General features: G+C 38.9%; 1 protein-coding gene across 2 annotated transcripts in view; it reads right to left on the bottom strand.

Annotated features, from left to right (window-relative positions):
• LOC121882103 (E3 ubiquitin-protein ligase TRIM9) overlaps window positions 1–12,454 on the bottom strand; it is a 54,414-nt gene that overhangs the window by 28,697 nt on the left and 13,263 nt on the right. For both annotated transcript variants that reach the window (XM_042390106.1, XM_042390105.1), the window contains exon 2: window positions 685–780. In XM_042390106.1, the coding sequence (XP_042246040.1) occupies window positions 685–780 (96 nt within the window). The remainder of the gene's footprint in view (window positions 1–684; window positions 781–12,454) is intronic.

Consider the following 12,454-nt stretch of genomic DNA (forward strand, 5'->3'; position numbering starts at 1 on the left):
CCAGATACAAAAAAAGGGAACCCTGAGACATAGGAAATGCTGAGGCAGCTGCTTGATTGGCTGTGAGTTGTGAAACGTTTGCCTCTTGAGAGACCATCGCTCTGGATGAAGCGCTCCCTAAATCATTAGGTAATTTGTCATTGCATCCCAAAACGATTGATATGATTATCCATGATTAACTTACTTACACATCCAGCAGTTACAGAGCAACATTATCATTCATTTACAGTCGTGCTTCTGTCAACCTGATGAATTTAAGTCCAATATTCGCTCTCTTTTATCTCTGTTTTTTGCTCTCTACCAACTCCTGAGGGAAATATCTGGCTCTTTAGCTGCTAAATGCTCCATTATGTTCACCGGTTAGTCTACAGCTAACTGTGTCTGTTTGCTGTTTGGTGCAGAGCAGGTAGTGGTTTTTAGAGCTTTTTCTGCTGATTATGGATGGACCAGTGACATATTTGAAGACATGTTGTAATTTCATTGAGCTGAGTTACAGCAACAACACTTTTCTGCTTCAGTATCTTCAGTCAAAGCCTGTCTCCAGACTCCTGACACCAACACCCACATGACATCTTGTAATCTACAGCTGGAAAGTTGGATAATTATCAAATGGACTAAGAGAAGTATATAAATGTTGTGTTTTATACAGGATTCATTTGACAGGTTTGAGTGTTAGAAGCTTACCTGTATCTGCTGAAGCATGTTCTTGAGTTGAACCAGGAACTCCTTGGCATCTTTAGCTTTGTCAGAGACACCGTTGAGGGCCTGAGAGATCTGGCACTGCAGGAACACAGAAGGAATATATATAACAATTCAGAAATATCCAAAAAGACTTTGACTTACAGGCCACACCAGTCATCTTAATTACTTTGGCGAGTTATATATTTGCTTTTAAACAACATTTTTAGTCCGGTCAAGTTTATACAGAGCAGTATAAGCGTCGAAATCACTCATATGATTGTGTCGCAGAAGCATTTCTGAAAGTCTAAGACATTTTTCAACACTTAGTTGAGAGAAATAATCCATTGAAATCTTGCCACTACTGCCTCCATTTTTCTTGACCCAAGAAGATAGCAATTACATATCCAAAAGAAGAAAAGACAACCACCTTCCAAAAGCAAAAGCTGAAATTACAGACTACAAAAAGCAAGTACTGACATCACTTATAAACAATAATTTACACATCAACACTGACAAAGCTACTGATAAGGTTGAATGGCGAACTGTTCAACCAGTTCAACCACTGAGGGTTTGGGGCTTTCTTTAGATATCAGTTATGTAATCATTTAACCCAACGGACCATTCTCCATGGATGCTCAGATCACGCCTGATCCTAGCCTAGAGCAAAGTCCCTGTTACCCCTTCTCATAGGCTGAGACCCTGTATTGTCGTAATACTAGGGATTGTCTTTAAAATCTAGAAAAGCCATGCTGAGTTTAGACACACTGTCACTTGTTAGTTTTCTCTTCCTGTACAGCACCAACACTTCAATGCTAAAAAAAAAAACGCAGCGGAACTTAACACACAGACAATCTTAGACATGTGGTCGTCTTAATGCACTGATACAGTTAATGACCTGCATTAGAAAAATATCTTTAAGTGATTACATAATGTAAAAATACAAGTGTTATATTTGACAAAAACATGTCACTTCAGTATGAGTCAGTGGGTTTGGCTTTCAGAGCAGCAAATATTTTGCCAGTAAGCGCTGAGTACTGAGATAAATTGGGTCTAACGGTGTTTGATCCTCACTAAATAGTCTCTATATATTCTCTCCTAAATGAAGCACTCTCCCAATTTTCTATCTAATTTCCATACAATAGCCATTGGGGATGCATATTTATAATGTTTAATATTCTCTGTATCAACAACTGTAGCCTAGTTTCCATCTTCTATCTGCTACTGATTTGATACTTCACGAAATTGAAGTCAGTGAGCACAAATAACCAAAGATTAGTTTAATGACCAACGTTTCATTTGGTTAATTTAATAATCTCATCTTGCTGGTCACAAGTTTGTTTCCAGAAATTAAATGGAAGCAGTGCAGACACTTTGTATTTGGTATTTGCAAAATATTTTTAGAATATGAAAAAAATGTTTCTATACTGTTAAGTTAATTTGCATCTTGAAAGGTGAGGAGAGAATGACTGGCATATCTTGGTCCTGCAGCTGCTAACACTGATGCCACCAGTTATTGCTGTGCCAACTATAAACATGGGTTAATTTATATGTTTAACCTCTGCAGTCCTGCTCTTCCTCTGCATATCTGAAAGGCCACGCAAACATTAAGCACTCCATATACAGAATAAAAGACATTAAACAAAAATAAAAGATGCAACTTGCGCTTATACCCGCTCAAATCTGCCAGTAATTTGAGTAATGGTCCTCATATTTTAAAACTTATTGTAGATGTTTTTGGCGACATACTGTATTTTTATTTCCTCATGGCAGACATGATGTTTAATTCTGTGTTGCTGTGCTACAGCCACTGCAAAGCCACTGTAAATCTAGATACACCAAGATGTACAAGTATCACAGGGTACCTACAGTGGCACCCTGAATGTAACTTTTGCAACATAATCTAAGTAAGGAGGATGAAAAGTTCTGATGGCAGATGATTTTAAATCCAAAGTCTTTGCAATATGCTCAGTTTGATTGAACTGATAGCCCTGCCTGAGATTTAAAAGAAAATGATTGCAGTAAAGAACATACATTTAACATATAAGCTGAATATTTTAAACTAAAGTCATATCAGACAGGATAACGTATGGGGAAACTGCATGAACTAAGCCAAAAAAAAAAAATCCAGACACACATTGAAGGCAATGGGGTGGTCCAGATGGTCTTCAGCTTTTGAATATATAACTCAAAGCTTAGGACGAAGGTTTGTATGTCCGTGTGTGTGCACGTGTGTGTGTGTGTGTGTGTGTGTGTGTGTGTGTGCGTGCATGTGTGTGTGCATGTGTGCGTGAGTGCCCATCAGTCACTGGTAAATAAGAAAAGACAGGACAAAGGAAGCACACACTGTTACACACATGCCAAGCTGTGATGAATCTGCTCCACTATCGCCACACCCACATGTCCCACCTGCTCCCCCTCCTCTGAATACACACACACACACACACACACACACACACACACACACACACACACACAGACAGATCCAGAAGGCAGTTTGAAGGGGGACAAGCGAAAGTGTCGCCTCCTTTTTTGTTATTATAAATCACGAATAACAGCTGTATTTGCTGCATGGAGCAAAGGTCAGACTCATGGCACGATCATCCTGTTGTCTGAAAACTCCAAGTCTCTGCATTGTTACATTTGTACATTACATGGACTGTTTATACTGTGAACATTTGCACATTCCCGCTCAATATCTTGTACAATATTTTTTAAACTCTAACAGATATTTCCACAAAGAGTATATCTTTACTTTTTTAATTGTAAAATTTCATTTATATTATTTATGATCACCTGACTTCTGTGGAATTTCCCTTCTTCTGTCTTGCTGTTATGCACAACAACACCAAGGCAAATTCCTTGCATGTGCAAACTTACTTGGCAATAAACCTGTTTCTGATTCTGATTAAAACCTAATAATAAACTGTTTTTGAAAGTTAAAATGTGATGCTTAAAAGTATCAGCTCAAGCAATGCAGGATACATCTGAGAAGCCAACAACAACAAGCTTCTGTCTTCTGTCTACAAGAAAGTGCTGAACATGTAGATACAGAGTAACAGATGAGCAAATATCATTATGTAATCACATAACAATGATTAATGAATGGATGAGTAGCACTCAGCAAATCTAAGAAATCATGAAATATCATCAAATCTTTTATTGATTAGTGGGACTTGATATAATTTATAGAATCTCATATACAAATAACACATTTTTTCTGTTTCCAAGTATACAACTATTAAGAAATTAGGATTCTGTGAATGACAGCATATACATTGTAGGAAATGTATTAATCAGTAAAATGAGAATTTACATTCAATCATAATCAATAAACCTGAAGTGACAATCAATTAATCAATTTGATCATTATAAAATTCTTTCCTTCATCTCAAGTCCTGTGGTTGTATTTAAATCAAATCTGCCACTGCACACAGTCACTGCACTGTATAGATAATCCTCTCGACAATAACCCCCCCCCCCCCTCCCCATTCCACACAAACACACACTCACACATACTGATCTTATCCCTGTCCATCCCTCTCTTGGTGCACGTGCTGCCCAGAGTCAGGAGGAGGGATGTGTGGAGGTCATGGTTCACAAATCAAGCCAACCCTTCTGTGGAGCTTCTCACTGTTCCTCACCAAGAGGCCATCTGGCCCAGCAAGCTGTCTGGCCTGTGTGTGTCTGTGAGTGTGTGTGTGTGTGTGTGTGTGTGTGTGTTCATGCCAAGATGCTAACAAGGGGATGAGGGATGTGCCATACGAGGGTTGTCCTAACACATCCCCTCCTCTCTTAATTGTACTTAGTGATTCATTTAACTCTGCCGCTGCTCATCAGGTCAAAGTTCTGAGCTACATCCACCCACCTGCCTGTCTGCTCCTTCATTTACACCTCCTTCATTCACTCACTGATTGTTTTGACCCACTAGTTCCTTTTCAGAGTAGCTGTAGGGCTGGAGTGTGTCCCAGCATGCATTGGGCGGAAGGCACAAAGACACAAAGAAGAGGTCACCACTTAGCTTCCAGGAACAGCATCAGGCTGTGTGGTGGTTTTGGTGCAGTGAACAAAATTACAGGTTATTTTCTTTTTCCTTTATTTAACCAAGGAAAAGTCTCATTGAGATTAAAATATCTGCTCCATGAGAGACTTGGCCAAGCATTTAGCTTTTAGTTACAACATTAAATAATATACAAACAAGCCACACAATGGAAACAAGAGTGCTATTTATTTTTAATCCTTTAAAATTGACTTGAATTCAAAAAGACTAATCAGCTCTGACAATTTCAAGTCCTTCTGTAAATAAATTTAAGTGGAGGAAGCAGAGCGTTTACTGTAAAAGCTTTTTTTGTCCAACTCCACCCTTACTTGAAGACCCAACATCTTAAGAAAATCATGACAGCGAAGGTCATATTATGTCATGTAGTTTTAGTTTTTGGCCCAGAAGGACTTTTTCTTATACACAATTATTACAAAAGAAACAATGAAAATAAGTATGTACATCACACACATTTAGACTCTTTAAAGTCTTGAAGAGCCATGTCAGTCAATTATTTTTGTGCCATTCATGTGTGTGGAGAGTCAGCCGGCTCTGCCAGACAATTACTCTCAAACACATTTTCTTATTGCCCATAATTGCAGAAGACTGAACAACTTTTTTCAGCATATTTGCTCAATGACCAACTTTCAGTGGCATTCATTGGATGCCAACTTAGATCACAGTATCCAACTTTCTAAATACATCTGTTGCTGCCACTCAAACACTCACATTTATACCTCTGGACATTTTAGGGACTCCATTTAACATGGATGTACTATACATGCAAATACTGCTGAACTGCAATATATTCATTCTGACCCTCAATACTGCAGTAGTCTGTGGTAGCTTTCATACCAGACTTGCAAACATGTAACATATTGTTGTGTTGAGTGTTTCATATTCAACATTTGCCTTCTTTCTAGCTGCATCCTGCTTCTGCAATGACAGATTTAACTCCAAGGAGATCTAAATGTGTATATTACAAAAATTCGTTTGGCAGATTCCTTTACAACTGCTGTATTTTGGCATGAGAAACATGATAGGAGTAGACTGTCCTGTAGCCAAAACAGCCATGTGTCTTCACCAAGGCACCAAACTCATTAAGTCTTGTGGTCTAATTAATGAACTCTAAGTGAGCAGCTGTTTAAATAGATTACAGCACTGATCAGTATGTTGCAGACATCCATCAACAGACTGAAGCTTTTTATTTGTTTATTTGTTAACCTTAAAGTGTAACAGCTCTTCTGTTTGCAGAAAAATCTATTTGCCGCTCAATAGGTTTTCACTTGACCGACAAAGCAGTGCTATGAAATTACATTTTTATTTAAGTCATTGGTTTTTCTGTTGTTCAGGCCAGTTAAGGAGTCATGGAGCAAATTCAACATAACTTGTTTTGGATGGTTTTCTATTTACTTGTATTGAAACAAAATTATGCTCAAGTTAAGATGCCAGTTTATAAAATTCATACCAAGCCTGAATGCACTGCCAGCACAATATCCATGCCTAAATTTGGCCACAGTCATAACGTGTCAACCTGTAGTAGAGCCCAGAAAAACTGCGTGTAACAGTGTTGAAATGTGACAAGTCTGCCCTAAAGGAAAAGGAACGGTGGTCACTGAGCCACTGAAGAGATTTGGAACAACAGAGAAGCACGGAAACATGAAAAAAACAAGAGAAACAGGCAACTGAAAGCGAAGAATCAAGAGATGATAAGAAATACAATACATCTCAGTCACGTTCAACGCACCTGCAGAGCAGAAATGTACATTCAGAAATCCAATTTCTTCACTCCTTTGTTTCTTTTGTCCTCCTCTCCTTGACCTTTTTCATTCTTTATTACTCCTCCAAACGGGAGTGTCATTTTTCTTTTTCCCCACTGTCAGCACCCTTCAGAGACAAGTGCTATTATCTCATTATCTTATTATGGGAGCAATGGAGGAGCATTTATTCAGTCTGTGACATTCAGGGAGACCAGTGACATTCATGGAGGCAAAACTGTGTTGGTTCACTGATGCGTTTCAGCTCAACAAATAGCAGAATGCCCGCGAGGAGGCAGGGAAACAGATTCAGGAGGTGATCAGCCACTAACTGCAAGACGAAGACATAGGAATTAAATGTTCAGAAGTCTTCAGTTTCTTGGCCTTTTGGAAACTTTGTCAGTGTTGTGGAGCGACAGTGGTGGTGAGTAATCACAGAGAGAAGATGGGGGTTACTGTGAACCACAGGAGAACAAAAGGCCAGCTTATGTGTTTGGCTGTCAGCCTACAGATGGTTGATGGTGGTGTTGACCTTGTCAAAATGATGCCCAAGGGACATCCAAAGGAGAAGGAGGAGGGGCATACCCATTCCTTTACCTCCCTGCCTCCAATTTTATTTCTTCTCATTTGCATTTATAAGCCTTTACGTCCTCTTCGATCTTTTTCATTTCCCCTAAACCCCTCTACCCTTCTACCTCTCTCTTTCTCAGTACTGGTTTTGACTTGGTTCTGAGTATGTTTAAATTCTAATGGCAAATAAAAATCTCCTAAATATGTAAATAGGGATCTACTTTATCCTTTAAAAGTCCTGCACAATGGCACTTTTATGATGGGTAAAGCAATACAGATACTTTTTTCCTTGTGCACAGGTGCAGAATCACACTTAATCCTTAAGATTTTGGTGAAATCAAACCCTGTTTTTGATACCATTTATGGCAAGATTTTTTTCTGCAATAGTCATTAAATGTATTTACATCCAGTAATTATCTCTATATATTCTCTATATAGTGGTGTTATGTGGAAAACTAGTCACGCCATGTGCAGTATGAAATCAGATTACTGTTGCGATCATTTTTGCGACACTTCTTTATGAAAACAACATGAGTTTGTTTGGTTGCGCTGCAGACAGACACACCAGTTGCTCTTTTATTTCTGATGATTACTGACAAACAGATGTAGTATTAAGCCCCTATTCCACCGGATGGTACCAGCTCAACTCCACTCTACTCACCTTTTTTGGTTTTCCATTGGGCAAAAGTTGTGGATAGTACCTGGTACCTTTTGGTATCACCTCCGTCGAGGTTCCAACTGAGCTGAGTCGATACTAAAAGGTGATGTGAAAACACTGCAGACCACTGATTGCAGAGAGAACCATCACTCTCTCTCTTTTTCTCTCCCTAACGAGTTGGGAAGCCGACAACGAAGTCTAACTTTACTTTTAACGTTATCAAACGAAGAGAAACGTCCTCCCCTCGTGCTAAACTGGTCTTAAATCAATACCAGAGTACTTCCTTGTTTTATGAATGAAGCGGTGCACAGACACACAGACACACAAAGCAGCTGCACTGTGTGTGTTTGACCAATCAGCAAGCAGTCATCCCTGCAAACCTCGTCCCATTGAGGAGCTACAGTCTGCAGTGAGAAACGAAATCCAGAAAAGTAAAGCAATTAAGGTCAAGTAGAGTTGAGTCAAGCTGGTACCATGTAGTGGAAACATGGCTTTATACTGCAATTGTTGTTACCATGGTAACCACCAGTGTCACAAAATCAACCAAGGCTGAAATCTTAAGGTTTACATTGTTACATGCTACCCTGGTCGTTCGATCCATTGTCTAGTGTAAGAAAATGTTTAATGAAACCATATGAAGAGCCAAAGAGAATCTGCAGCTGCCTCCACAATCTCCACTCTGTACATCACTTGGTATACTCACAGTTCATGTACACCATATCAACATGTAAACATTTTTTTTTATTTTTTCATGTTTTCCTATGTAAAAAATCTAAATAACATCATTATCCATTAAACAGGTGGTATGCTCTGATCTACTCCTCACCACACAACCACATGCGCTTGTGTTGCAAATGTATGTTTTTCTATTAAAATTTATATATATGCTTTTAAAATATAACTTTAGTCACAAGATATGCTGTACTCCACCATAACAATCAGTCTCTACCTTCCTCCGTCTAGTCAGCCAGCTGTGTTACAGTATTAGTGGCTCACATCTGAGGTCAAAAGCAATCTCCTTTCCCCTTCCTCCTCTTCATCCTCTCATCCACCGGCACCCAGCCTCCCAATCCTCTGCTGCTCTGCTATACAGCCACTTGAAGGCTAAATGCACCACAGTGAACTACTACACAGCAACTACAGTGGTTACACTAGATGTACCTGAGCAGTTCAAGCATGAACCAATAAATAAATGCTACATTTAGCTTTAGCCACAACGGAACAAATCTATCCAGCAAAGTTTAAGTAAATAAAAAAGCAGGAAAAAAAATCCAGAGAAAAACATTCTATCAAAAATTTATCAGTATTGGTCACATTTGGTTATAGCCACTATTCACTGTTTTAATAATTGAACAAAAGCAAAGAAATGTGCTTGCTGGTACATAATATAATGTAAATGGTCAGAGGCAAGGCTAATTTATGGGAGTAACAGAAGGTGTATGTGTTCATTTCTACAGTATGTATCTTTGAGCAAAAGACAACGCTGCACAATATCTAATGCTGCAACTGTTCTACAGCTCAAATAAACAACACAACTACTTTATCTGCACAAAGACTGGAAGCAGGGAGAAACTGCTAGTCTAGCACCATCAAAAGAGCAACAAGACAAAGAGTCAATGCCAGCAGCTCTATGAGGGTGTACTTATGAACAGTGCTTTGAGCTTAATGCTAATGTCTAATTCACAATGGTAATGTTAACATGCTGATGTTTAGCAGGCATCCAATAATGTTTACCGTGTTTGCCATAGTTTAGTTTGTTATCAAACTATCATTTGCTAATAAGCACTAAACACAAAGTACAGCTGAGGCTGATGACAGGTATTTTATCATAAACCAGGATGAATAAATACCTAGTAGTAATTTTGACCTGATGATAGTACTGGATAAAAAACCATGAACATGAATGTCTGTACCAAATTTCATGGCAATACATCCAATAATTCACTAAAACCCAAACCATGCCAATGCCAACCTCAGAGGTGAAATAAAAGTCATCCTCTAGGAACTATGAATGTTTGTACAAATGATGTGCCAATCCATGTAGTTGATACAGAGATTGAGATATTTCACTGAATAAGTGAAGATTTGACCTGCTGGTGGCGCTAGACAAAAAGTCAGCCACAATTATTGAGATTCATCTTCTGTGGACCATGAATGTCTGTATAACATGTCAGGACAATCCATCCAATAGTTGTTGGGATATTTCAGTCTGAATCAAAGCAGTATCTATCAACTTGGCCATCCTTGAGCCACACCACTACTGTGACTCCAGAAAACCAATATGAAGAGGAGAAATTCTTCAGAGCAAAAGGCACTGATGCATCAAACCTGCTCTACGAAGCCTTTTAGCCATTTATATGTAAAACATCAATATTTATGGCATAAGGTTCAGTGCTCACACATGTCCAGTGCAGCTGTGCAAAAAGGAAGAGTTAATTTACACTTCTCCTAGTGCAGGTATTATTTTGCAAAGCCTACTTTATATCTATGAGTCAGCACACATTACATATTCATAAATATCTTAATTGAGCGTGCATGTCCTTAATTAACCATATTACTAATATATTACATTAAAATGTGGAGTTCAAGTTCAACTTTAAGTTTGTTTCTTTATCAAGAAATCACAAAGTCTCAGATGTCTCTGCACAGTAAAAAAATAAAAAAAGTTTCTTTAGATGTCTCCACTGCTGCTTGCTATGATGAGACCTTTCTTAGTTTGCCACCCAACACAGCACAACACTGTCACATCATCCCCAGAGAAACGGATTCCTCCCCAGTCGTCTTAGATAAACCGTAGCAGGGATCAGTGGTTACAGCCAGAACTGCCTGAAGGAGCTCCAGGAGGGAAAAGGAAGCATTGTTTTATCACCACGAGTCTTCTGTGTGGGGGTTTGTTTCTAAGCAGAGAGCGCTGAGGCAACAAAAGTGCTGCAGAGCAAAGAAGAACGGCCTCTCTAATCAATAATTGATCAGGGCATCTTCCATATTAATAAATGCAGAGGGTAGGTAGATCGCCATGGGCGTAGTTGTCATAAAACAAGTGCAAATTAGGTTTGCAGGGGATGATAAATCTATTATGGACTATCATGGGACGTACTGTACATTTTTCAGTGTTGAGATTTCAAACTGTGACCAGTTTCTTCACTGTTAATGTTTCAGAAGCTTACATACATGCTGGCATACACACATACAACTCATCTACAGTATAAGCATGTAATCTGCTCTTTTAATTTATTGGACTTCCTTATAGAATAGAATGATCAGCTGCTTGTATCCATAGGGGTTTAACGGTACATGTATTCGTGCTGAACCATAACAGTACAGACGTTACGGTTCAGTACATGCAGTCGTACAAAGAATGCGCTCCGTGACCCAAACAATTGCTGTCAAAATAGTTTAATAATGCACTTACTCCTACATGCGGAACAATTATTCTAGAGTGCAAATTCCACCTGGCAGTGCACCACTTAACTTTAGTATACTCATGGGTGTATGCTAGCCAGCTTGTCCAAGGTAGCCTAGTTACTCTGGTTACCCTGTAGTGTCGCTGCCATCAGAATGACCAATGAGCCATAACACTTACCAAGTGCAACACTATTATTAAAATATGCTCCTTGTGAAACGATAACGCGTCTCCCCGTCCCTCCCCTCTCTGTGAAAGTCGTCTTTGAGTGAAGCCGTTCAGCCGAAAAACGATACAAACATGATTTCTGATGTAGTCAGATACCTTGTCATAAGAACCAGTTCTGAGAGAAAAATGTAGTTAAAAAGTATTAAAGTAGTGGTTTGGTTCCTCTGATATATTCTTTTATTTAACCTTTATTTGACCAGGAAGTCCCTTGAGATTTAAATCTGTTTTCTGAGGGAGACCTTGCCAAGACAGCACAAGAGGTACAGGTTAAGTAGAAAAAAATACAACAGATAGGGAATACATACATCAAACACACAAGGAAGAAACTAAATCCAGCTCTAATAACACAATTCTCAATTACATGGACTTTTAACATGGCTTTAAATTTTTCCATATATTATATATATCATTATATATGACATCATTAGTTTATTAATACTGAAGCATCAGTGTGTAAGCAGCATGTTGCTGTTGTAGCTACTGGAGGTGGAGCTGGTTTGAACTACTTTATATACAGTTAGACCATAAATCAGCAGGTGTCAGCAGGTGTCCTGACTCTTACAAGTTTTCCTTTCCCACTGCTGCACAACTAAACTGTGTCAGTAATAGTTTTGACCAATGACCTATTGTTGGATATTTACATTTTTCAAAATAAGAAACCAAAATATTATTTTCTACCTTTCTTTTTGTCTGCTGTACTGAAATTGTGACCCCAAAACCGAGGTACATATTATACCGTTACACTAAATGTAACAATGCTCATTGTTCCTCTATAGGATGTCCACACTCTCCTCAGAGGTCTGGCATCATTTTGTTACCAAAAATAGATCACAAATACTCTCTCTGTCACACACACACACACGAACACACACACACACACACACACGAACACACATTGTACTATATTGGGTCTTTTCTACAGAGCATGTCCGCTATGTTATGGCCAGAGGAGAGGAAGTGCAATAAAGTGTGCATTAACCTACATTCAGCACACAAGTCTGGCAGCACAGCCTTGAGTTACCGTGCCACGATGTGAGTGTGTGTGTGTGTGTGTGTGTGTGTGTGTGTGTGTGTGTGTGTGTGTGTGTGTGTGTGTGTGTGTGTGCTATGTTCTCCTGACA

Source organism: Thunnus maccoyii, chromosome 17 (genome assembly GCF_910596095.1).
Source record: "Thunnus maccoyii chromosome 17, fThuMac1.1, whole genome shotgun sequence".
In the NCBI taxonomy this organism is placed as follows: domain Eukaryota; kingdom Metazoa; phylum Chordata; class Actinopteri; order Scombriformes; family Scombridae; genus Thunnus; species Thunnus maccoyii.